At 38.8% G+C, this 25,707-nt stretch overlaps 1 protein-coding gene across 3 annotated transcripts in view; it reads left to right on the top strand.

Annotated features, from left to right (window-relative positions):
• LOC116237547 (ATP binding cassette subfamily C member 1 (ABCC1 blood group)) overlaps positions 1-25,707 on the top strand; it is a 51,280-nt gene that overhangs the window by 10,506 nt on the left and 15,067 nt on the right. For all 3 annotated transcript variants that reach the window (XM_031606798.2, XM_031606797.2, XM_090151543.1), the window contains exons 2-19: positions 3,881-4,057; positions 4,591-4,716; positions 5,470-5,607; positions 6,708-6,833; positions 8,556-8,617; positions 11,021-11,152; positions 12,540-12,767; positions 13,453-13,630; positions 14,354-14,515; positions 14,718-14,810; positions 15,517-15,720; positions 18,121-18,267; positions 18,630-18,717; positions 20,281-20,350; positions 21,075-21,201; positions 22,253-22,429; positions 23,429-23,596; positions 23,982-24,159. In XM_031606798.2, coding sequence (XP_031462658.1) covers positions 4,031-4,057; positions 4,591-4,716; positions 5,470-5,607; positions 6,708-6,833; positions 8,556-8,617; positions 11,021-11,152; positions 12,540-12,767; positions 13,453-13,630; positions 14,354-14,515; positions 14,718-14,810; positions 15,517-15,720; positions 18,121-18,267; positions 18,630-18,717; positions 20,281-20,350; positions 21,075-21,201; positions 22,253-22,429; positions 23,429-23,596; positions 23,982-24,159 — 2,431 coding nt within the window. In that variant the 5' untranslated portion in view covers positions 3,881-4,030. The remainder of the gene's footprint in view (positions 1-3,880; positions 4,058-4,590; positions 4,717-5,469; positions 5,608-6,707; positions 6,834-8,555; positions 8,618-11,020; positions 11,153-12,539; positions 12,768-13,452; positions 13,631-14,353; positions 14,516-14,717; positions 14,811-15,516; positions 15,721-18,120; positions 18,268-18,629; positions 18,718-20,280; positions 20,351-21,074; positions 21,202-22,252; positions 22,430-23,428; positions 23,597-23,981; positions 24,160-25,707) is intronic.

The following is a 25,707-nucleotide window of genomic DNA, read 5'->3' as shown; positions in this document are numbered from 1 at the left end:
AACATCAGTTCTAGCTAATTAAGTTCTGTTAAATGCTACATACAAAGGTCTGCTTCATTGTATTTTACTACTTAGATTTTTTTACAGAATTTTGTCTTGTGCTGAAAGGAAAACAGTTTGTAAACTTGGCTTATGTAAAGCAAAAGAGAATCAGCAGTGTGAAGCAGCAGGACTAGTCGTGGCTCGTGTACCTGTAACTTGATTGCTGTAATCTGTGTACATGCTGGTCTCATGATGTGAGGTGATGTGCCTTCCAGCTTGGATTGAATGTCATAACACTGTGGTATCCTCCATGCAGAATTTAGAGTAGGCTTTTCTTTTGAAAAGAAAGGGGGGGAGAAGCCTGTCGGTATGTATAAGGGCAGGGAGATCACTCACTAATCACTGTCATGGGCAAAACATTCTCAGTGTAAAGGAGATTAATACAATGTACCACCAATTGCTAATGGGTTGAAGTGTATTAAAACCACCTCCCTGCCCATCCCATCCCACCTCCTCCCCCTGAGCAGTACAGGGCAATGGAGGTCAGTCCGTAACGCTTTCTGTGCTGCTTCTCCATGGTCACTGAGGCCCTGCTCTGCGTGGGTCCTTCTCCCCTTCCAATGGATGCTGTCCTTCCCAAACTGATCCCTGGGCTTCTACAAGTGCCCCAGCATGGGTCTGTACCATGGGGGCCCATCTTTCAGAAACTGCTCCAACAGTTTCCCATGGACGGCAGTTCCTCCAGACGTCCTGCTCCATCCTGGGCTCCTCCATCACTGCATGTGGAGATCTGCTCACTGCACTGCCCATGGGCTGTATGGGGACAGCCTGCTCCACTGTAGGCCTCTCCTGTGCTGCAGGGAGCTTCTGTATCGTGCCTGGAGTATCTCTTGTCCTCCTGCTCTGACCCTGGGGGCTCCAAGGCAGCTTCTCCCACAGCTCTCACCCAGCTGCTGGTCTACAGTAGATTTCCCTTTCTTAAATCTGCTCTTTCAGAGGCACAACCAGCCTCTCTTGTGGCTGGGCTCTGGACAGTGGTGTGTCTTCACCACTGTTGATTGCAGCTGGCTCTTATCTGCCTTGCAGCAGCTTCTGGACTTTTCTCACAGAGGCCACACCTTCAGCTGCTTCCCAGCTGTCAGAACCTTGCTATGTAAACCCAAACAAATGGACTCTCAAATACAAGTCAAGAAATCCTTCAGAGGATCTCAGTTCAGACTTGGAAGTCTGTTTCAGACATGGTCTCCTGACAGTCCCCAGTCTGGAGGTGGGCAGTGCAGTCTGCCTTCAGAGAAACCCTCAGCTTGTCTTGGTGAATCTGTAAGGTATTTGATGTGCATTTTAGGTCCTCAGCAGAAAGTATTTGACATGTAGGTCTTTTCCTGTTTGTGCCACTACATTGTAAGGGAGTTGCTTCTAGAGAACCAGCAGAGGAAGATACTGCTGTGTGTCTCTTCCTGCATGATTTCCTCACCGTTTGTTACCTGAAGTGTACGTTGAAGGAGTTTTGCATCTCTCCTGTGTATAGACAGCTCAAATGTGCTATACCATGCAAAAGAGTATAGTGTATTTAAGCTAAGCAAGCTCCCACTGGATATCCACAGTCTCTGGATCAAATCTTGAAAGAGTGTAAAGAGCTTACATTGAAGTTGCTGTAGCTGTTAAGTTCTAGCAGTATTCTTAACCCAGTCTGCTTAGTCATCCCAACTTTGTGTTCTTAATCCTGAGATACCATTGCATCTCACCCTCTTGTCTGTCAGGCAGGCACACTTCAATTGCAAATATAAATATCCAATGAATTGAAGATTGACTGGTGGATATTTAAAAATATAGATATCCAGCATGCACAGTAGTTATATGTACACCACATCTTTCTTTCGCTTAGCCAAATGGCCGTGACATCTGCACTCACTGCTCTGCCCTTTCTGGTAGATGTCTCAATACAACAGGCATTTGAAAACACAAGAAAAGGAAGTGGTTGCTTTCTTAAAGGGTGTGTAGATCTTAAAAATAACAACAACAATATTAAAAAATAAATAATATGTCAAATGTCATTTTTGTTGTTGTAAAGAGGATCGGTGCTCTTGTATAATCTTATTAAGTGTGTTAATTTGTGAGTTGTAAACTGTTCTTGCGGAGTCACGAGACTTTTCTTCTTGCCTATTAAGCTGAGCAGACAGGATTTAGGAAGCTGAAAAACGGTTTGTGCAGTGGCTAAAAGTAAGGATGACTCAGCTGAAATTTCTAATGATGGTTTGCAGCTGGGGGACTTAATGAGCCTCTGACTCAGCCACAGCCTTTACAGCTGCGGCCCTTGCATGAATGGCTTGCGTGATCACAAACTAAAACATAGTTGGGTGTTTTTATGTTGTACCAGTGTTAATTTCTGGGAACTGGCTGTATTTAGGTTGGAGATTTTTTTTTTTTTTTAACTGAAAGGAGTGATAAGAAATGAAAAGATTGCAGGGGAAAAATAACAGCTGTGTGTGTTGTCTGTTGTATCCAGCCAAGAAAGGAGTCCTAGATTCTGACAGAAATAGGAGGAGGATAGAGGAGGAAAATATTTTTGTTTCAATGTTTTCAAAATATGTTTATGAAGAAGGAAAAAAAGGGTAGAAAATATCACCTACATAGAAAATGGTTGCAGTTAAGGGAAGAGCTACTTGAAAATTTTGAATTTTATATCTTCTTTTTCTCTTTAGTTCTGTTTTCCTCTATTTTTAATTGTGTTTAACCAGTAAGGGACAAATAAAGATGAGTGTGGTGATTCTGAGCAGTGGGATGTTTTCAGCTTTGACGTTGGAATGGATTGGGCAGGCACCACAGCTCCTTTTGGCTCTGTTTCCTCATCTGTAAAATGTAGATAGTAGCATTTGTTTTTGTGACGTGCTCAGGCTTTTACAGATGAGAGAGATTACTGCTGTTAAGCTCCAGCAGTGGTGCTGGTGCTTGGTGTAGTTGTAAGGTATGCAGTGGTTGGAAAAAATGCTGAGGAGGATATTTTTGTTAAGGAGCCTTTGGGCACGTGCCTACTTGTCTTGGATGTGTTGCTTTCAGACGGGCCTGTCAGGTGTGCTTTGCCTGCTGAACGCGCTGTTGGAAGATGCCAATAATAAATACAGTGTCAAAGATAGATTTACTGCCATCATAAATAGCCCTTGTACCAATAATGGGAATGGTGGTCACATTTTCATTACTGTAAGCTAGTTTAGCTTTGATCATATGGAAGTTTTTCTTGTTTTCAAGAAAACACTCCTCTCACGTTGAGAGGAGTAAGGAAGTGGTGCATTATACTGTTGTGTATCTTGTTGTTGCTGGATGGTAAACATGCTCCAAAGGTGAGCCTGCTGCTTCTTTCTACGTGCTGTTCTTATGAATCACCAGGAACTCTCAAGTTGATTTGCTGCATACAACTTTGAATTTGTGAGGCTGTTCCACAAATAGCGATGTTATCTCATTCTATTTGCTCCTACTCTGTGCCAGATAATACTTCCACAGCTAAGTTTGGTTATTTGTGCGTAATGGTTACAGTGGGAAATGACTAGCATTGTCTCCTTATTTTTCTGCAATCATAATGTGGAAATCCTGGTAAATGCTGTTAAAGATCCCAATTATTACATTTGAGTGTGTTGTCTGTTATGGTAGCTTTACATAGCCAACAAAAATGAAACTAATGTTATCTTGTATAGATTTTAAATTTCTGAGCTGTGAGAGGTCCAATAAAATTGGATGTGTCTCAGTACGGAGCTAGTCTATTACAAGTACAAATAAGCATGTAATAAATTACAGAATAAGACAGCTGTATTTTTTCTTTTTTTCTCATCCTTTTTTAATAATGGAATTCTGTGATTGCTTTTTCTTAACTGCTTTTTTTTTTTTTTTTTTTTTTCCTCCCCAGGATTGGAATCTGACATGGCACACAGAAAATCCAGACTTCACCCAGTGCTTTCAGAACACAGTCTTGGTCTGGATCCCTTGTATTTACTTGTGGGTCTGCTTCCCAGTGTACTTTCTATATCTTCGTTGTCATGACAGGGGTTACATCCAAATGTCAATCCTCAACAAAGCCAAAACGGTATGTGACTCCTTAAAATCATTACTTATTAGGCTGGGTGGGTTGAATCAAATGACCTCCAGAGGTCCCTTCCAACCTTAACCATTCTGTGATTCTGATTCTCTTGATTCAGTTTTGATTATTTTTTTTTAGATGTAGCACAACTGTTTTTGTTGAATGTCAGTCTCTGCCTGTGTGTGCAATTCACCTGTGATTTACTTCTGCTTGTGCTTGATTTCCAAGTATTGTGTTTTTCCGTTGCTTTCTGAAACTGATGTATCAAAAAAGCTGTTTAAATAATTTGTAAGGCCAGTTAGAGTAGACTATTTTGAGGCAACTGAAATATATGGTACTGAAAGTTAATGAACTCCTTTCTTGTTACAGGGATTCAGTAGGTAAAACCAAATTATTCTTTCATGCATGTTGTTGTTTAGAAGAATTATCCAAAAAGGGATCTCATTGTGGCTTCTCTTCCATTAGCCCAGTGTATGTAGTGTTCATGTTGTGCTGCCTGATCTGTGTGAACTCGTGTATAAAACACTTTTGTATTGCAGGCTTTGGGCTTAATTCTGTGGATAGTCTGCTGGGCAGACCTTTTCTACTCTTTCTGGGAAAGAAGTCAAAATATTTTTCGAGCTCCGTTTTTTCTCATTAGCCCTACTGTACTGGGTATAACTATGGTAAGTTCTTCTGTTACATCCTTTGGTGACACAAAGGCTTAGGCAGTAACGTGCATCTTACTCTTATGCAGTGCTTTAATTCTTTAAGTTACAGTTATATATACGGACTTAATTGGCAGCTTAATTGTGAAGTGTTGAACCTGAAGTGTGTGCTTTCTTCTGAGGGGAAAAAAAAAAGAACAAAAAATCCAAAACTATCCTAGCTTTGTTCGGTATGTTATGTGTTGACGCGCAAGCCAGTGCTGCTTATCCTGCTTCATTTTGTTTGAGCTACTCCTCATTTAATAACTTGATTCAGGTGTAGGGTGAAAGAATCAAGTTGTGAGGAAATCTAGATAACGCAAATTTCAATGAACTTCAAAAAAGATTGTTGAAGATTGTTACAAACTTTGTGTGGCATTTAGTGCCCGTTAGGTTTGATGATGTGGTCCAAAGTCTTAAAATGCCATGCAGGGCACACAGGTGTCATCTTCAACCTTTTTCTACTCTTGCTAAGTATTGTCTTCCTTCACTACAGTATCTCTACAATGTCAGTTTGAAGGGAAATGCCCTGCTATTTGTTTATTAGCAGTTGTCTTACATTTATCACGGGCATAGAAAGGTAGTGATTACACCTGGTATTTTTGGGAAGAGAACAATAAAAATCCGGAAGAAATTGGACATGAAATGTTAAATGAACACATTCTAGCATTCTACTTTGCATATGTGTGTAATGACCTCTCTTACAAATATGTGCATCTTGTCTGTCAACAGTTGCTTGCCACGTTTTTGATACAACATGAAAGAATGAAAGGAGTACAGTCTTCAGGCGTGATGATGATTTTCTGGCTCATCTCATTGCTATGTGCCACAGTAATTTTTAGATCCAAGATTATGCTTGCCTTAAATACAGTAAGTGATTGCTAGCCTCATTCAGTTGAAAATAATCTTGAAAACTGCAGTAGTAAAGTAGTTGCTTGTTAATTATGCCAGTCAAGTAGTTAATGATCCATTCAGTGTGCTTTCATTCCTCGGGATATGAAAATAAAACAAGAAAGACTTTTAATGGCCTTGTTTTTCAGGTTTTGAAATGTTAGAGAAATTCATTGTGATCTTACTATGGTGACAGCTGCCAAGTAAATTCCACTTGCTGATCCAGAAAGGGGTCCTCTCTGCTTGAATGCAATAAGTGTGTGTAACGTTTGATTTGAAAGTGCTGAGAGATTACATCTTCCTGTTGATTATACAGTAACTTAGTTTGGTTGTAATGTGCTCTCATGGCTATGGAGACAAAATGAAATTGTTCAAGTGAAACACTTTTCTGCCAATCTGCTTCACAGTAAAGCCACTTCAAATGGCAAATGAATTAGGGAGCTGCCTGCAAACAGCATTGTCACTTTTCTTTCTTGAAACTCATAAGCCATATTTTGAGAATTTTGAGAGCTTCCAGCTAATTTCTGTCTAGTTGTTGTGAGTGAGTTTTGTCTTTATCTGTGTGTGTTCCTCCCTCCTTATACTTTGTTTTCTCAGGAGTGTACTCTATGTATCAGTCCCATCACAAATTGTGATGTAAATAGTGCTGCTCTGATTATTATTGTTGTTATTAATCATTATTTGATTTATGCTTACCCTTTTTCTTTGAAACTACACTCTATCCAATGCATAAGTGCCTTGCTCTTCTGCAGAATACTTTGATGGCAAATTGGGGCATGTTGTGTTGATACAACACAAGTGTAAGGAGCAGTTCTCTACAGAAGTTTATGCTGGTGTATTTATGGCACTGAGTGAAAACAGAAAGCTTGTGAGGTTTCTATATATGATAACCTTCATCTTCTTCTCTGTTTTTACCTTCCCTTTACCAAAACAGATGTTGACTTCAATTTGCAGGGGTGGGGTGCTAGTATAACATTTATGTGGTTAGCAGAGTTTACTGTAATGATCTGTTTTATGTTGAAATGTTGTTCTAAGGAAATCCCTCAGGCTTTTAACTGCAAAATTACCTTCCTTTATAGGACACTGAAGTGGATGCGTTTCGTTACGTCACTTTCTGCACCTACTTCACCCTGCTACTTGTACAGCTCATACTGTCTTGTTTCCCAGAAAAACCACCTTTGTTTTCTGAGGCAGTAAACGATCCTGTAAGTGTTAAGTCTATGCTGACTATTGTAAGTGAAATTGTAAGTGATGCTGAATGTTGCCACTGGTAGGCAATGTGGTCTGCATATATATGCCCAGAAAAAAGAATGTACTATTGAGTCTTTGGATCTGCTTCATCTTTGAGTTCTTCTCATCTCAATTGGGGGTAAAAAGTAATTGACTAGATTTATTATTGAAATATTAAAGCCTTCTTTGCTTTGATCATGATTACAGTAATTACAAGGTGCTTTGAAAACAGTTATTTGTTTTTGTTTTCTGAGTACTTCTAGGAGTGTCTCTAGGAAAGAAGGCAGACTTTCAGTTTTAACTTTTGATAAGTGTTGTGTTTGTTCAATATTATGATAGAAGGAAAAAAAAAAAGCAAATTATTACTCATTCTTAATTTGTTTCTTCTTCTGCCAAACTTTTCTGCAATGAAACGTTCAGTAGTCTTGAATAAAATCTCACCACTAATGTACTTAAGCCAAAAGATAACAGTGAAATTTAGAATGTGTAGGTGCTTATGTCTGCAGAAAGCAAACAACATGTTTTGTGTTTTGCTTCAGCTTTATTTTTTACGTTATGTTACTCCAGATTTCCTACAGCTTTTTGTATTGATTCTATTTTGTATTGGATGCCAGTAAGATTAGTAGTGCTTCTGTGTTTTCAACTACTATTTTTGATAGAAAGAAGTAATTACAACATGGTGTAATACAAACATTTTAATATTTTAAAGTTTTGCTTTATGCAAAAGCAGTCCAGTATTTGATAATATAAGATGTAGTTGACTCTTGAACCTGATTGCAGTGCACTTCAATATAGAGCTTAATGGAGAAACCAAATTGTACAAACATGAGTTGAAAAATGCAAATCTTGGGAAAAAACTTGGCTCTCCTGTTTTGATTGTGGTTTTGTAATGATGTTTGGTGAGTTTTGTAGATGGATATACAATAGTTACTCCAATTATTGTTGATCAAAACCATAGTGGATTGTGTGCCAAAGGAATGGCTGTTTTTAGCATTGTGTAGGCAGTGTTCAGGGTAGTGAAGAAGGGTCTCCACTGGAATTTGTGTAGTAAATCACTTTGTGCCTTTTGAGATTCTTCCAGACTCTCTATTATTTTAATCTAACCAGATTAAGAGAGGATATTAACCAGAAGAGTTTAAAAAGACAGCCATTGATCTGGATGTAGGACGTGAGCTGGCTGTGTGCGTTTGTAGGTCTGAATATGTTGTTTCCCATATGTGTTGGTGAATGAGATGCAGAGTTTTTGGGTTTGTTTTGGGATGTTTGATTACTCTTTGTTTTGCTTTTCAGTTATTACTTGTGTGTTTGTTTTGATGGAATCCTAGCCCTTATGTACCAAAACAGTGCAGTTGAGCTCTTCTTTAAAGAAGTGACACTAACCAAATAACATATTTGTGCTTTCATGATAACATTCCTTGCATTCATATATATATAAGCCTGTGCTTTTTTATAACATTCTATCGACTATTTATGACTTATTGATAGGGTGCACTTCTATTTTTGTGAAATCCATGAAGCTGGACTTCCCTGTCTTTTTTTTTTTTTTTTAAAGCAAGTTCTCAACAGCATAAATGACAAATTTAATATTTTTGGAAGGAAAGCAATAATTCAGAAGCATCTTCTCTGGTTGATTTGTTTCTGATGTCTCTGTATCAGTTACGTTTATATGTGGATTGATTTCTTTTTCTCTCCTTTAGAAACCATGTCCAGAGTTCAGTGCATCTTTCCTGTCAAGAATCACCTTCTGGTGGATCACTGGGTAAGTCCAACATAGTACACAAAGCATCAGTTAGAGTTACATGATATCTTAGAATCCTGCTTTCTCAGTTAATTTAACAGTAATCATGTAATGCTTATTTTGGCTATTTTGTCTGGCTGTTTTGTAAACAGATTAAATTGATATGTTTTTCAAATTTTTTTTCTTCCAACTCATGCTGTAGAATCCCTTGTTACTTTTTGCATCTTTTGCCAGGTTCAGTTCCATCTGCGCCTTTGCTTTCCTGATCTCAGTTTTACATGTCTGAGCTGCATCCCTTTACTCGTCCCAGGCCATACTTTCTTGATTTCACTGCCTGTGCATTTCCTTCTTTTCCCTCAGTTTGACCATTGGGTCCTTGCTTAGCCATGAGGGCCTCCTGCCTCCCTTGCTTGATTTCATGTACTGGGAGGTGGAGAGCTCTTGTGCTCTCAGAAAGACATCCTTAAGGAGATGCCAACACTCCTCCATTCCTTTGTCCCTAAGGATAGTGTTCCAGGGGATCTTATCCAATAATTCCTTAAACATCAGGAAGTTTGATCGCCTGAAGTTCAGGGTTCTACCAGGCCCATATTTCTCTAGATCACAAAGTCAACCAGGCTGGTCACTACAGCCCAGGCTGCCTCCAGTCTTAACCTCTTTCATGATCTTCACTGGTGAGCACCAGGGCCAGTCATCCTTCTCCTTTGGCTGATCTGTCTAATACCTGGACTAGAAAGTTATCCTTTACAATCTTGTGGATTGTTTACAGCCCACTGTGTTGTATTCCCAGAGCCATCCAGGTGGTTTAAATTCTCCCATTAGGATGAAAACCTGCAAGTGTAATGCTTCTTGTAGCTAAAACAAGAAGGCATCATCAACAGGCTTCTCCTTGATTAGGAGTTCTCTAGTAGACCCTTACCCCCAGATGTCCTGTATTGATCTGGTCCCTAATTTTTACTCATGAGCTCTCAACCTGATCATGGCTGTTTTTTAGAGGCAGCTACCTTTGCAATCTGTCTACTTAATAACATAGAGGACAACTCTCCTGTCCCTCATTTTCTGCCCATCTCTTCTAAAAAGCTTTCCTGTTGTGTGATTTGTTCCACGATGTTTTCATGATAGCAGTTAAGTCATAGTTCTCAAATTGCATTGTGGTTTCCAACTCCTCCTACTTATTTCCCCTTCTGTATGCATTGGTGTAGGTTTTCCCCTAATACTTCCTAAAGTGTCAGTGTTCTCTGGCTCTTTTCAGTCACTCAGAAATACATCCCTTTCCTCCATCACATCTAGTTTAAAGCTCTGCTGATCAGTCCAGCCAGCTTGCTGCCCAGAGTATACTTGACCCACCTGGTCAACTGTGTCCTATCCAATATCCCCATGCCCAGTTTCTTGGAGGTGTGACAGAACTCAAACCACTGAGCATGGCACCATCCACACAGTCAGTCATTTACTTCATTTGTTCTCCTCCTTCTACCTGGGTCTCAGTCTTCAACTGAGGGGGTAGAGAAGAGTATTACCCATGCTCCAGATTCCTTCAATATCTTTCCAAGGGACATAAAGTCTCTTTTGATGTTTCATAGTCTCCTCATTACAGCCTCATGTGACCTGACTTGAAAGAGCAGGAATAGTATTAGTTTTCTGGCTTTATTAGACGTGCTAGGAAGTTCTTCATGTAACAAATGCAGGCCCCCTGTAGTCAGCAGACCTCTCTAGAGAGGTTGTGACAAATGGATGACAAATGGGGGCCTCAGTGCCTCTGATCGAGGAGTCCTCAATTACTATCTTAGCTCCTTCTCCTTCCAGGGACTTCTAATGGGGTTGTTGGTCAGCTTGTGTCAGTTCACAACACCATGCATCAGCCTCTCAAATTTCCAGGTACTGTGCTGTGCGCTGCTGGTGATTTCTTGCAGCCTGGTTACTTTCTCGGAAATTTAATTGAGCTGGGCACAATTGAACCCAAAACATCCACCTCTGCCCTAACGTTTTTGTGTGTTTAAACACAGAAAGATGGTAAATATTACTTGTGTATATTTGTGGTTGGTTCTTGGCTAGAGTTGAAAATAATTTGGCCAGATGAAAATAATTGCTTCATAAAATGAAAGGCTAATAAAGATTTTGCAACTTAGTAGGCATGAGAATATTAATCAGTGGCTGATTTTCAAGATACCACTTAGTCCTTTTATTTTCTTCTCCCTGAAATTTGTATTTGACATATCCTGAAACCTTAGCTCTTTTGGTGCCTGTTTCTCAGTAAAGATCAGAAGATTGTATGCAACTAAAAACCTTCTTAACATCTGGACCTGTGTTGCTGCAGGTAACAATTCTTACAAACAGAGCTGGCTCTGTTTTTGGTCAGAATCTTGTCTTGTGATATGGATAACACTAATATTCTCAAATATATAGTGTTAATTCTTTCTCATGCAGATTGATGATTCAGGGTTATCGGAGACCTCTGGAAGCTAAGGATTTGTGGTCATTAAACAAAGAGGACACATCTGAGGAGGTAGTGCCAGGTTTGGCAAGAAACTGGGCAAAAGAATGGGCAAAGACCAAGAGGTAAGTTAACTATCCTATTAGTGATAAAACTCTCATTAAGACATGAAAACTAATTGCTTGAGAACCACTTTGTTAAAATATTGGTGGATTCTCTGTGTATTTCTAAAATGCTGAGGAGGAGGAAATAACTGTGTGGATATACCTGCTGGAGAATTCTAGGGAAGTAAAGCATACTGGTGCTCAGATCCTACTAGCATGGTTTCTGTGTATTGCTGTAGTAGGGAGACCATCCAGGGTCTAGAATAGATGAGTGTTATGAAGGATATGATAGTTCCTCTGAGATGTAAGGGTTCAAAAACTCAAGTTACTTGGCACTTGCTTGGAAGTGTTTGTCATGTATTACTAAATCTGCTTGTGCAAGGCTCGAAGTGACAACTCTGAATTTGTCCTTAAATGCATACAGGATAGGAAACAAATTGGATTGTGTTTCTTTTTCAAGAGGAGTTGCACCAAGTTTTGCATGAGACCTTCATGTTCTAAAGCTGATTACTGTAATTTTTAATGTATAGGAGGTTTTTAATCCCCCTGGGAGGGAGCGTTTTCTCACAAACTTCAGCTGTGTAATACAGGAGCTTGAGCTCCCTCTATAGTTAGTGAAGCCTCAGGAGTTCAGGGTGTAAAATGAGAAGCTTCTTTCTTTCCTTTGACCATATAGGGAGCTTGAGTACCTAAACAAGATGTCTAAAATTAGACTGCATGCCTGCAGTTTCCATTCTATTTCATCATCTCTTACTTCATCAAATAGAAGTACTTTTTCATTGAAGGAAGAATACTTGCTTGTTTCCATAGTGTATTTTTACATATACCTTGTCCTCAGAAGTTCGGAAGTACGTAGTTTAACATAAGCCAGGCGTGTGGAATGGATGTATTCAGCTCATTGGGGATGACTTGGCATAAATCTGACTGCAGACTTTTAACTCCTGTGGTACAATGAGGCCTTGATTTTGATGAAAGTTCAGTATAGTGAATCCTAGAATAATAACACCTTTTTTTTTTTTTTGAGTTTAATACAGATTACAGCCCTGTTCCTCATTCCCCAATACTGCTATAGGAAAGATTGACCACGAATGTTAGCTATCCATATGAGGAAGATCATTTCTGAATGCCTGTTCATCTAGCTATGGCTGTGTAATTAAAAAGGTGGTTGATTGGCAATAAAACCTGGTTACACTATTAAGAACTGTGGTGAATGGCTGTCTCTGTTGCTGGGACACTTGCTGATGCTAAAATGAAGAATGATGCAAGAGGCACATTGGCTAGGATCAGAAGCTAAACAGCCTAGTTGAAATAAATGTCTGATTTGTATGCTGTGCGTTTTTCCATTTGGCTTTATACTTGTCTAAAGGTTGCATTGTGTATCTTCAATATGTTATAACTCTTATTTCAGGCAACCTTTGAACATATTATACTCGTCCAAAAAGCAACAAAAATCAAGTGATTCCAATGGTGAAGTGACGGAGGAGGCTGAAGCTTTGATTATAAAACCATCTCAGAGGAGCTCTGAGGCATCTTTATCCAAGGTGTTATATAAAACTTTTGGACCGTATTTTCTCATGAGCTTCCTGTTTAAAGCAGCACATGATCTCTTGATGTTTTCAGGCCCAGAAATTTTGAAGTAAGACCTGTTTACTTTATTATTGAATTAAAAGTAAGCAGACAGGTTTCTGAGTACGCTGATATTTCGGTCAGTTACCAAACTGTTTTGCCTGTAGCTGGATCAGTCGGATGCAGCTATCATCCAAATTATCATGCACACAGGTTACTTTGATCCACTGGTTTTCAAATTATAACATCACATATCAAATGTTTGGTGTTATTTGGTTCCCTTCCACCATGAAGAAAGCATGGCAGAAGCATAATCAGCAATTGCGGGAGAGTGCATTTGTTTCTTACCAGTGATGACTGTGGAAGTCAGAAGCCTAAAGGTTTTTATAACCACAAGTCACAGTATGTGTTGCAACATTGGGCTAAAGCAGTAGGAGAGATTGTATTACTTTGAGATGAGAAGTAGTAAAACAACTCTAAGTAGCTGCATGTTTGCTGGAGGAAATACAAGACTTTTTGCTCAGGGAATGCTATACATATACGATGTGAAGTTTTTGTTTTAAAGGAGTACATTGTTAGCAGTGAGTACTACTATAAAATTGTGTCCTGTTGCTGAGAAGTTAGCTTAAGTCTTATTTAAGTCTTGCACTTTGGGTACTTGCATGGCCCACAGAATGTTTGGAATAATTGTATTGTAACCTTGAAACTTCCTTTTGAGTTGCATAAGTCAAGAATGCTAATTCCTCTCTCCACAGATTGCTAATCAACTTCGTAAATAACAAAAGTGCCCCAAACTGGCAAGGCTACTTTTATACAGGGCTGCTGTTTGTTTGTGCATGTCTTCAGACGTTGATTCTTCATCAGTATTTTCATATTTGTTTTGTAACTGGAATGAGGGTCAAAACAGCTATTGTTGGTGTAATCTATCGAAAGGTAAGTGCTTCCTTTCAGTATATAAGTATACCTCTAGTGATTTTGTGGGTGCACTGTTTAAGTGTGAGTAACTCAGATAGTTTGGAACCAGCCCAGCAGAATCTCTTAACTCTTAATAGAAGTAAAAGAGTATCTAACTTTTAAATACAAAGATTGGAAATGAAATAATTTTGAGATTAATTAGTTGAAGTTCTGGTGCCCTTTTCTTCCCACTGTCAAAGAAGAAACCTTGTCACATTTAAACTGGGGGGTGAAACTGCTTCAACTTGTGCAAAAATTAAGATACATCCAGATTCTGTGATTTACATCTTCGTCTCTGAGTTAACAGACAGCACTACCTCATCTTGGAATAAGCTGGAACGTTGTAGAAGGCTCTGGATTGGTTGCTCTACGTGAGAAAAATGTGTGAAAGAAGCGAAGGTTCCACTTTTTAGAGTTAAAAAGGGAAGCAAGCAACCTTCCTGCCCCTAGAAGCAATAAAAACACCAACCAACCCTAACCGCAAATACCTGCTTGCTATTTTTAATTTAACCCAAATGCTTCCATCAACTTGCATTAGATGTGCAGGGTAGAATATGAAGCATGAAAGGAATTGCTTGTAATTATAAAGTTAGTTGCTCTGTAAAGCAATTATGATTTAGAGGAGAAAAAGCAAATAAGTAGACCTTTTTTCATGATGTGATTATTTTTTTTTAATTGTTTATTTTAAAAATCTGCGTCCAGGCTCTTGTTATCACAAATTCTGCCAGAAAGACTTCTACTGTGGGTGAAATTGTGAATTTAATGTCTGTGGATGCTCAGAGATTCATGGACTTGGCTACGTATATAAACATGATCTGGTCTGCGCCTCTTCAGGTGATACTAGCACTGTACTTACTGTGGCAGGTGAGCATTGTATTTCTTGTTTCCTGCATGACTACAGAGAGCTATTGCTCAGGCCAGGGGAGCATTTAAAGCAAAATAGAGCAAATTCTGTTCAGAAAACTTTCAGAGCTAATTTTGTCACTGTCAATGAATGTTTGACTCAAGATCTTAAATACTTATTGAAAACTGTTTTTTTTTTACAGTCAGATGTTTTTCTCTTCAGAATTTAGGTCCTTCTGTACTGGCAGGTGTTGCTGTCATGATTCTTCTGGTTCCTGTAAATGCTGTGATGGCAATGAAAACAAAAACCTATCAGGTAAGAAGCTTCTGTGTATGTGACAATGATTTTAAGAAATATGTACTAGTGTGACTTGTTTCTACAAATCTACTGCATGCTTTCTGGTGAAAACTTCATTACTGAGTTAAATGTGTTTCCCTCAACTGTTGGTAATTTATTTGAATGAAATCTTTTAGCTCTAGGTGTTCAATGAAATATCCTGCAGCATTTGGTTCCTACATGGGACAAGTAGGAGTACACAGCCATGCTGTCACGGGTAATAGCTGTCTAGGATAACAGTCTTGGTGGAAGCCTGCAAACTGTGCTGGGTGCTGAGTCAGAACATTGATTCAGGTTTTGCTCAGCCCTTGTTAAAATATTTTCTTCGAAGATATTATTCTCCCTAATGTTCTGTTGTCTTACTGCTGAATAGAAAGCTTTTTGACTTAATACACCATGAGAAGGCCATTGATAGTGCTGAAAATAAAGCAAAAACAACTTTGGGCTGAGGTTAGGTGCAAAGTAGATTTTCAGTTGTATGAAGAATTCTTTTAATTGGTGTAAAACATTGCAGTGATTCTGCATGCTTGCTTGTTAAGATTGTGTCTCAGATTTCTTGCTTGGAAGTTCGTAAGCTTTTGATGATAATGAGGCAAATTTCATCATTGCAAAATAAAAGTTAAAAACTTTGTGGTTCTGCCAAGTACTGTGCTTTGCTAATTATTCATTGCACTGTTGTTTTCAGGTGGCACAGATGAAGAGCAAAGACAACAGAATTAAGCTGATGAATGAAATTCTTAATGGGATTAAAGTTCTAAAACTTTATGCTTGGGAATTAGCCTTTAGAGAAAAGGTATTGGAGATCAGACAGAAAGAGCTCAAAGTCCTAAAAAAATCTGCTTACCTTGCTGCAGTGGGTACCTTCACTTGGGTTTGTGCGCCTTTTTTGGTAAGTGAAACAAATTGTAGGTTTATTCTCCTCTTTTGGGTCATGTTTTCCAAAACAGTTTTTGAGAACTTTTTTTTTTAATGAATGGAAAAGTAGGAATTACATCTGCAGCGGTGGAAAACTGAACTCTTTGGTCTTCAGTTTCCTGTGACAAGGCATTTCTGTTTTACTTGGATCTTAATAACATCCATGTTGACTGCATCTAGAAGTTAATGACAGTTACTTAAAAATAAAAACCTCTTGCCTTTCCTTACTATTTTTATTGCTATACTCAAGGGATCTAAGACGGAAAGTACCATCAGATTAAGATTACTATGTGCACAGCACCCTCCAGGTGGTAGTTGTGGCTGACAGCAGAGTAAAGCTTCCTTATTTCAGTATGTTTCTGGAAGCAGCAGGTCCTTGGATGAGAGTCCCTGATGAAATGGAACACTGCACAAGAAACATGCCTCTGGCCTTGGTTCTCCCCACATCTATTTAAGAGCAATGTGGAGAGGTAAAGCTATTGCATAGCCTGGGACTGCATTAAATTCTTATTATTAAAAAATATTCTCGGTATGTGAAACATCTCTGCTGTGTTTGTGGTTAGCTTACATTCAAACTAATGAACGGGAGAGAGGAGTGAGATCACATCAAAATTACTTCAGACCCTATTAGAACAATGGGGCATTGCTCTTCTGCATAGAGGCAAATAGAAGCCATTACTACATTAGGATGAAATATGTACTGTTCCAGTTGAAGATGTTTAAATGTACTTTCCAGTCTCAAATTCCTTCCCTTCAAGCATTCAGTGTTTATATTATTTTGTGGGCATGATGAAAGGCAGAAGAAGCAGTGCCCTGGTTAGGAAACATAAGCTGCATTCTTTAGCAAATGCTTTCCTATAACAAGTCTGAGATGGTTTTAATATAAATATATTATTAAATGAAGTTTCTAAATAAAACTATACAGGTGGACTCCTTCCTGCTGTTCCGCAGAATCTGGGAAAACAAATTCCCCTAATGAGCAGCTTTGTTTCAGTACATGTTGTGAGTGTGTTGTGGCAATAGGCCTGAACCTCAAGGGTTTGCCACTGTTGGAAGGCTGCTGTTTAATGTGCTGTATCCCAGATCTTTATTCTTGGTAAATGTTCTTCTATAAACTTCTGATTAAAGAATTACGCGCATGCCTACTTGAAAGCACTTTTGAAATGCAAAATACTTTCTCTTCTGCTTCTCCTGTTTCAATGGCCAGGGTTCTTCACCACATTGTTTAATAATGCTGTCAGGAAACTATTCATTGTTCAGTACCTCCCATAGTGCTGTCGGTGCTGATAAAGTTCTATTTCAGACTAGCTGCTGACAACACAGGAGTGCAGACATGCTGCTTCTGAAGTTATTCTTTGGCTCCTGTTGTGTTTTTGATCTCTGTGGGAGGGCTTTCTTGCTGGGGTATGATTGTCAAACTTAGGACTGTACAAACAAACTACTGTACCAGGCACAGCTGAGTCAGCCACCGTAAGATGGACAAGGCTTGTCTTCACAGCAGTCAGATTTTAGACATAAATTAGCTAATTAGTTCATGCCTTGTAGGAGGGAGGTCACTGGTGGTTAAACAACCTTGATTTGCTGTGTCAGTTTGGGAAAGGAGTGTTAGTTCTTGTTATATACTGAAGTATGAGTGTTGTTGTCATGAAAGAAAACAAAGTAAGAGGAATAGGCGTATTGTGATTGGAAAGGATTGTGCTGTTTTTCTCTTGCTTAACTTAGTTTGCTTTAGTTTCATTATAATTTAATCTACATAATTTTGAAGAATGTAGATATGTATGGCTTTTATTTGTATATCTTGATGATAATGGTTTATTGTCATTTTCTTGTTCAGAATGAAGGTGAAGTTTTTCTGTTGTGAACTGTTTAGGCAATATAAGTCTTGCAACGCAGTAACATTTAAAATTTCTTAGAAAAGCTGTCTACATTAAAGAGGGCTGTACTTTGCTAACTAGGGTTATGGTGGTTCCTACAGAATATAAAATGGGCTAGCACTGGGATATTTCCAACCTTTCAGTCTATGTACATTACTCATCTAGGGTCTGCGATTGATTTAGAAGTGAAGGAGAACAGATACAAAGGCTAGCAATCGTTCCTTTCCTTCCCTTCTCAGGTAGTGCAACCACAGGTAGCCTGGGACATTTGTGGCTTCCCCCTCACTGTGTGCAGAAAGTGAATGCTGGACTCCTCAGAAGTTTTCCAAGAGGCACCATCAACCTTCCCCCCCCCCCCCAACAATATATTTAAATCAAATGTTTGTTTTGGGAGGTGTTAGCCAGAGAACAGAGTTTATCAGAATGTTGCTCTTTGATTTTAGACTTCTGGCTTAAAAAAGGTGTTGCTCTAATCGTAACCATTGTGCTTTGTGTTTCAGGTTGCCTTGTCCACCTTTGCTGTGTATGTCAAAATAAACAAGAACAATATCCTGGATGCTCAGACAGCATTTGTATCCCTAGCTTTATTCAACATTCTCAGGTTTCCATTGAACATACTTCCTATGGTTATCAGCAGCATAGTAGAAGTAAGATTTCATTCATTAACAAACTTTTCTGTGTCACTGGTTGGAAAGACGACAGTTGTGTGCTCAAATAACATTTGCTGGTGAAATTCAGTCACCTCAAAATAAACTTTGCATTTCCTCTATATTGAATGCTGTACAAGCAAAATTATCAATCTTGGGTGTGGTGGATGAGCACACCCAAAATCACTCGTATTTCTTGTGACTGGGAAATGCAAGCTTGACTACTCAGGAAGCTACAGGATGGTTTTAAAAAGAGGGATTAGGAGTATCTAGTAATGATGTTATATATACATAGTGTAAAATACTGTTCTTAAATATAATTAGCAGAATATAAGGTAGTTTTGTATCACTTTCTAATGTAGGCTAGTGTCTCCTTGAAGCGCCTTCGGGTGTTCCTGTCTCATGAAGAGTTAGATCCAGACAGCATAATCAGGGGCCCCATTACAAATGGTGAGTTTCTTTTGCTATTGAAAAAGAACTTATGCAAATTTCCGGTGGCTTTGCAGTGTCTCTTTTGTTTTCTGTAACAAAAATACTGCACTTTGCAGTTAATTTCAGCCAGTAAGCAGAGAAGGGATGTTGTAAAAAATGAAAGTTGTATTGAGTTTCTGTCACGTTCTCAGGTGCAATTTCTCTCCCCAGCTTCTGTGTCCAAGATACAGAACAGTTGCATCATCCAGATGCAGTTGGTCACTTTAAAGTGACTTGTTAGACAGTTTCAGGTGTACTAATTTGAAAGTTAAGAGGTTGATAATTAACTGTCCCTTTAAAAGAGGATGTATAAGTCCCACTTCTGGCACGTGCCCTCCAGTTCATTTTGTGCAAGAAGCATCACTGTGGGCACACAGTGTATCTAGCACATATATTTAGCTGCTCTGTTCAGGAGGTAAATGAGCTTGAAGGGAGATTTACTAAAAATCCAGTGCCCTTTATCTTGCAAGCAAAGCTTGACTTAACTATATCAGTTATTCCTAAATGATTTTTCTACTTCCTTTTTACAAAGACAACAAAATCTTTGTCGCTTCCTCTCACGTGGTTAGCTGAGCTCTGTATCGATTCAGTCACTTGATTCTCCTCTATAGATTCATCTACTTTGTTTCTTAGGTTTTTTTTTATTCTCTCATCTTCCTTTGGGGAGCATCTCCTCCCCTTTCTCAGATGATGACCGTGAATACTTCACTCACAAATCTTTAGTGGATTTTTAAAGCAAATTTTTCCCTAATAGTTTGTAGTTGTGTTCACTCAGATGTATATTTAGGCTAAGTATTTATTGTCTATTTGATTGTATTAGATATATTATATTTGCAGTTGTTACTGTAAAAACTGATAGATACCACTACCAGGCAACATTTGGACCCTCTGGATTTGCTCTAAAGAGAGGGGGAGGAAAAAGAAAAAAGTTTCCCAGAGAGTTGTGGATGAAAAGTCAGTCTCTAGAAGGCCAGGCTGAACCTGTCTGAGCAAGCTGTTCTAGTGGAAGCAGTTGCTGCCCGTGGTACAGAGGTTTAAACTAGATGATCATTAAAGTTCCATCCAGACCAAATCATTCTGGGATTCTCTCAGCAATGCTTTTAGTCAAAATTAGTTGGTATTTTATCTCCCCTGTTATTTTTGTGGTAACTTAACTTTCCATGTGGAAGGATCAGTTCAGCTGATGTTTTTCCTTAAAGCTCAGCTCAGACTGAGGCTGCTAGCTTCTTGAACTGACTTTGCAGTGGGGTTTCTGGATAAAGAGGGAGTTGAATCTCTTACAGTTGTTCACATACCTCCTGGTTACTGAAGAAATGTAACTTCAGAACCTCTGATGAGGTTACGCTTATTATTCTTATGTTTATTATTCTGCTTTGACCAGAACACAAGCTTTTGGTAGGCAGTGGGTTTTTGTTCTGTTACAGAAGTAGCTATATACATTTACTATGGTGTGCTTAAATTTTCTTCTGTGGCTTAATCCAAAACATACAGTTTAGCTGCTTGCATTCACATTTGTGTAAAATCACATTTTCTGTTTCTCAGCTGAAGGAAGCATTGTTGTAAAGAACGCAACATTTAGCTGGTCCAAAACAGATCCTCCTTCACTGAATAGGTAAGCATTGGTACCCTTTGTTCTACTTGGTTGTTTTTCTGCATCATAAATTATCTGTATTTAGATTAGAAAGTCTATATACATAAGACTTTGGTTCCTTAAAGGAACAGGAAAACAAATATATGCTTATTTTTATTTATTATATTTATTTTGTACATTTATTTTACATATACTTATATAATTAAAAAAAAATAGGGAGTAGCAAAAGGTTTATTTGAAGGGGGGAAGCCTCAGATGTTAAGCTCTTGCTACAGGCTGCAGATGGGGATGAGCTCCATCTAGAGGATGCAGTTAGGTTGTTTCCTCATCCCATGTCCCTTACATTTGCACTCTGTGCCATGTCTTCCCTATGCTCTGTACTCTTCCTTAATTTTGGCTTCTTTTTCTTGGGTCTTAAATTGCATTGTCCTTTGGGACAAGGATGCTGTTTGAGGAGCAGTGATTTGTATTACATTTCTGCTAACAGAACATTTAAGAGAAAAATTGGAAGTGACTTTTTTTTTCTTTTTGACTGATTACATGTGAAGATGCTATTTCCTAGCTAAAAGAAAAGCTGTGTGCTTTCTGAAAGGTTGTATTTTTAAATAATTTAAGTTCTAATGTGGTGTCAGCGCTTGCAGTGTGAGTTCACGTTGCATCTGACTTTATATGGGCTGTTCAGTAGATTGTTTAACTACTGGGATATGCCAGCAAGTGAGGCTGAATTGCGTGCACTTCATTTCAGCATTAACTTCACCGTTCCCGAAGGCTCCCTGATAGCTGTTGTTGGTCAAGTTGGCTGTGGAAAGTCTTCATTGCTGTCTGCATTGTTGGGGGAGATGGACAAAAAGGAAGGCTACGTGGTTGTCAAGGTGTGTGATGTGTCTGACAAATTGTTCAGCTATTTGTGGGTGTTGCCTGAGTGATTCCAAATTTGCAAGTGAAATGAAGAAGACAGCCTTTCAAATGAACACACACATGGCTTGCCAGGAAATTGGGCCACATTTAACACTCTGTGAAGGATTAACTTGTATATTTGTCAATTTCAAGTTTAGCCAAATAGACAGAATAGTGGAAGTCTCAAAGATAAATTCTGTTGAGTCTTGTTGGCAGCCAGGTATGGGGGAAAGAGATCCTATTACATGTAGTCCAGGATGAGGAGGAGCAACATTAAGTCATACCTTCTTAGACATCAGAAAGTTGCAAGGGGAAAGAGTATGCTTATCCCCCTATACAGAGATACCCAAACATGGGAGAAGCTGCTGTTTAATTTGAGAGCAAAACAAGTCTGTTGCATTTGAAAAAAAATTAAAAAAATTTGTTTGATCACGTCCAGAATTGTTCTGGAAAAACCAAAGTAAGAGCTGAGCAACTGTTTATTAGTGCCAAGAGAAGGTAGAACTGTGCTTCAAAGTGAATTATTTTGTAGCAGCCAAGTCTTTTCCTTTGAAGTGACATTCTTACATAAGAGCGACTTCCCCTACTTTTAGCAGAAATCTCTTGGCAGGGATGCATTTGTTAAACACTCTTACATTCCCTATTAAATTGTTTTACGGTGAACATAATTTATGGCTAGATGAAAGAGCAAAGCTGTAATGAGTTCTAACATCCAGTAATTGTGTAAATATTCTCTAAACAAATGTTTCTTCTGAGTTTATGTTAGGGAATCATGTTTTGTTTGAAGTCTTCTATTTTCCACCAATACACTTTGTTACATTCACTTGCCCAGAGGATTAAAAAAAATAACATATTTTAGGAGGTGCTACCCCAAGTGCACACATTTGTCTGTGTCATTCCAAAGTGACCGTAGGCAGTTTGTGAAATACATACATAGCACTGCCAGCCTCACAAGGCCCTGCTGTGCTTTGACTTTGTGAGCTTTTTGCCTTAACTACTGAATAAGGAACTTTAATTTTTTTGCAGGGCTCGATTGCTTACGTTCCTCAGCAAGCCTGGATCCAAAATGCAACTTTAGAAGATAATATTATCTTTGGAAGAGAGATGAATGAGAGCCGGTATAAGCGTGTTATTGAGGCTTGTGCACTTCTGCCTGATTTAGAGATTCTTCCTATGGGAGACAGAACAGAAATAGGAGAAAAGGTATTTAAATACCCACTCTAACACTGCTGTTGCTTGCAGATAAGGCCATATGACTTCTGTTGTACTTTGTAATAAAGTTATATTGAGTTGAAAACATTCAGAGTAGAAATCCGCTAGAATAAGAGGCAGAACTTGAACAGTATGTATTTTCTTTAACACTGAAAGGGGTGAAGTGTTTTCTCAATTACAAGTGCAAAAGCATCTTAAAGAAGCCTGTTTTTAAATAGCTCTGAGTTGCCATGGTCATAATCATTTGTGGAAATAGGAAAATAAACTTGTAAATACTTCAGGGGGGAGTGTATGTATGAGAATTTGTTCTCTTTGGCTTTTGGTTGCAAAAATACATGTAGTGTGATATTTAGAAACTTGCCTACAAGTTTACAAGCAGTACCATGTGTCCCTTAAACACGTGGCCAGCTGTGTGTGTAGGTAACCTGCTTGGCATTCTGCTAAGCTGATGCCCTCCAGAGGACAGGAAGGGATATGCAGAGATGTATGCTCTGCCTGCTGGCTAGTTTTAGATGGGATATAGCTGCCAACTGTCAGCCTCAGGTCCAGATTCAGATAAGTGTGCAGCTTTGTCTTCCTTACAAGAAATTTGGCTGATCAGAAGGCCAGAGTTTGTTCATGAGATAGGGGGAGCACTGTAGAAATAAGGCTGAGAGGGAAATTAGCCTCTGAATCCAGGGAATTAGGTTTGTCTGGTCTGTGTTAATTCCTTGCAAGATTAGTAAACAATACTTTTTTTGTTTACTAGCCCCTCATTGACAGTGATATAAGTTAACAGACTTCCTTCTAAGGGGATTTTGGCTGTAGTTGTTCCTGTTGTAGTAGTAAATAACTTGTGATAAGTATCTTGTTTATTTAGTGCTGAGACTTCTCTGGTTTGCGTAAATCTACCATGGCTTTTCTATTTCACAAGCACTACACTTCTTTCACTGCTGCAAGGAATCATCTTTTAGATGTAAATAAAGGATCATATTTTCTTATTTTCCCCAGGGTGTGAATTTGTCTGGAGGACAGAAGCAGCGAGTTAGTCTTGCTCGAGCAGTCTACTGTAATGCAGATACCTATTTATTTGATGATCCTTTATCAGCTGTTGATGCTCACGTTGGGAAACATATTTTCGAAAAAGTTATTGGACCAAAAGGAATCTTGAAAAATAAAGTATGTAATGATGTAATAACTTGTCTTTGGGAAACAGTTTGTTTTTCTTTGCTGAGTTCAAATGATTCTAAGTTGCACAAATTTCACCTTCAGACTTTTGCTTTAGAAGAAATAGAAGGATCCTTCTGAGTTCTGTTTTTTTTTTCTTTTAGAAATCCTAAACTACTGAGTTTTTGTAATAAGAAATACTTTGGTCTCTTTAATCCAAAATTCTGGGAAGGAAAAGTCAAAAGACAAGGATGATTGTTTTCTTTGAAATGTTGCATGCCTGTCCATAATTTTTACTGTATTACACGCAGAATTAAGGCTGTGAGAACAGAAGCTTAATCATCGTATTTGCTAGTTTGAGATGTTAGAATTTATTTTTTTTTCTTTTGCTGATTAGACACGGGTTTTAGTAACCCACGCAGTGAACTATCTGCCCCAAATGGATACAATTCTGGTAATGACTGATGGAGAAATTTCTGAGATGGGCTCCTACCAGGAACTGCTGAAGCAAGATGGAGCTTTTGCAGAATTCCTTCGTACTTATGCTAATGCTGAGCAAAACATGGAGAGCAGTGGTAAGCTTCCAAGTAAATCCTCTTTTGAATAAACTGATATATGACGTGTTAAGGGATTCCTGTTGAAGGAAAGATATTAGTTGTATTGGTTATAACTGCTATTTCTCTTAATATAGCTGTAGGTAGAAACAGTTTTTGATGGCACTTAGCAAAATATGAAACAGTCCTGTAGTGGAGTAGCTCTCACTGAGATCAAAATTAAAATGGTTATGAGATCCATAAGAGTCAACTGGAGTTTTTACACCTTTTGGTCTGCTGCTTTATGCAGGTAACTTGAAAGCTGCGTCTGAAATTAAACTACCACTTTGCATTAAGAAAGCACCTACGTTTGCCTTGCTTTTAGTAGTTCTTCCATTCTCTGGCTTTTATTGTGGATGATTTGCTGATGATGCCAGTAGTCCAGCCAGTTGTGTTTGTGTGAACTCATAGCTGTGCCATGAACTGCTCTGGTCACACCTTCCCCTTCCAGACTGGGAGCTGTTGCTGCAAAACCTCTTGTTTTGGCAGTAGTAAATGGTTACTTTACAACTACCTGTCTTACAACTGTTTTCCCTGTATTTCTCATACAAACTGATTACAGTAGCATATGCAGTTTTAAGGGGCTTGGAGCCAGGAGTTTTGCTGTTGGGTTTTTTGTTGTTGTTCCCAAGTGGCTTCTTCATAACTTCAGTTTGTCCTTGCAAAGCCTGGACCTATTTTTAGTGTGTGGGGAGGAAAAGTAAAACTTAGAGAAGTACACTGTAAGGTTTAAATAAGTAGGTAGCTTTGAAAGTAATGCTGCTTAATTAATCCATCTATCGCATGGAAACAACAAGAGATATGAAGAGCACAGTAACATTATTTGATAGAGCAAATTCTCATCTACAAAATGCTATTTTTCAACGTAGTCATCACCATTAATGGGTCATCACTGGCAAAAATGTGCAAGAACTGCATGCTTTGCTTCTAAAAGTATGAGCAGAGGTGTCCCACTGTCACTGTTGCCACTGCTGAAATGCACTACCAGTGCCTCACAGTGCTACACCCACTGTTTTGCTGAACACTGATGGAGACCAATGTCCATGAATGTCAGTGGGTGTCACCTTTTCCATGTGGAAGAATTCAGTTTCACCTCTTTGCCTTATCCACCTTTCCATGTCAGATGCTGCTGTGTCAGAGAGCCCCTCTGCTGCCGTCTGTCACATGGCAACAACATGTAATGGGATGTTGGTGGGAAGGTTCAACCTTTGCTACCATCCCACCAATTTCTACTTCTGATGTCATGGGCTGACATAATAAAACAGGAGGCATTACTTTTGGAGCAACCCTTGTATTTTTTTTAACTGTTTGGTTAATCTTTAATCTTGACTGCAGTGCCTGAAAGATAAAATATACAGCACAAGTAACAGTTCTAAATCTTTTCTACATTATCTGGACTTCACTTGAGGTGGAGCAGTCTGGGTAGGCTGTCCCCCAACATTTACATCTGTGACTCTGGTGCCGTTAAAACTGGAGGATCTTTCAACTCAGATTTTGCGAGGATTGTCTGCACAACTTGGTTTTGGTGTG

This window comes from Phasianus colchicus, chromosome 16 (assembly GCF_987193195.1).
Source record: "Phasianus colchicus chromosome 16, bPhaCol1.hap1.1, whole genome shotgun sequence".
Lineage (NCBI taxonomy): Eukaryota > Metazoa > Chordata > Aves > Galliformes > Phasianidae > Phasianus > Phasianus colchicus.
The sequence above is the reverse complement of the archived record's forward strand: the minus strand, read 5'-3'. Positions and strand labels throughout refer to the sequence as shown.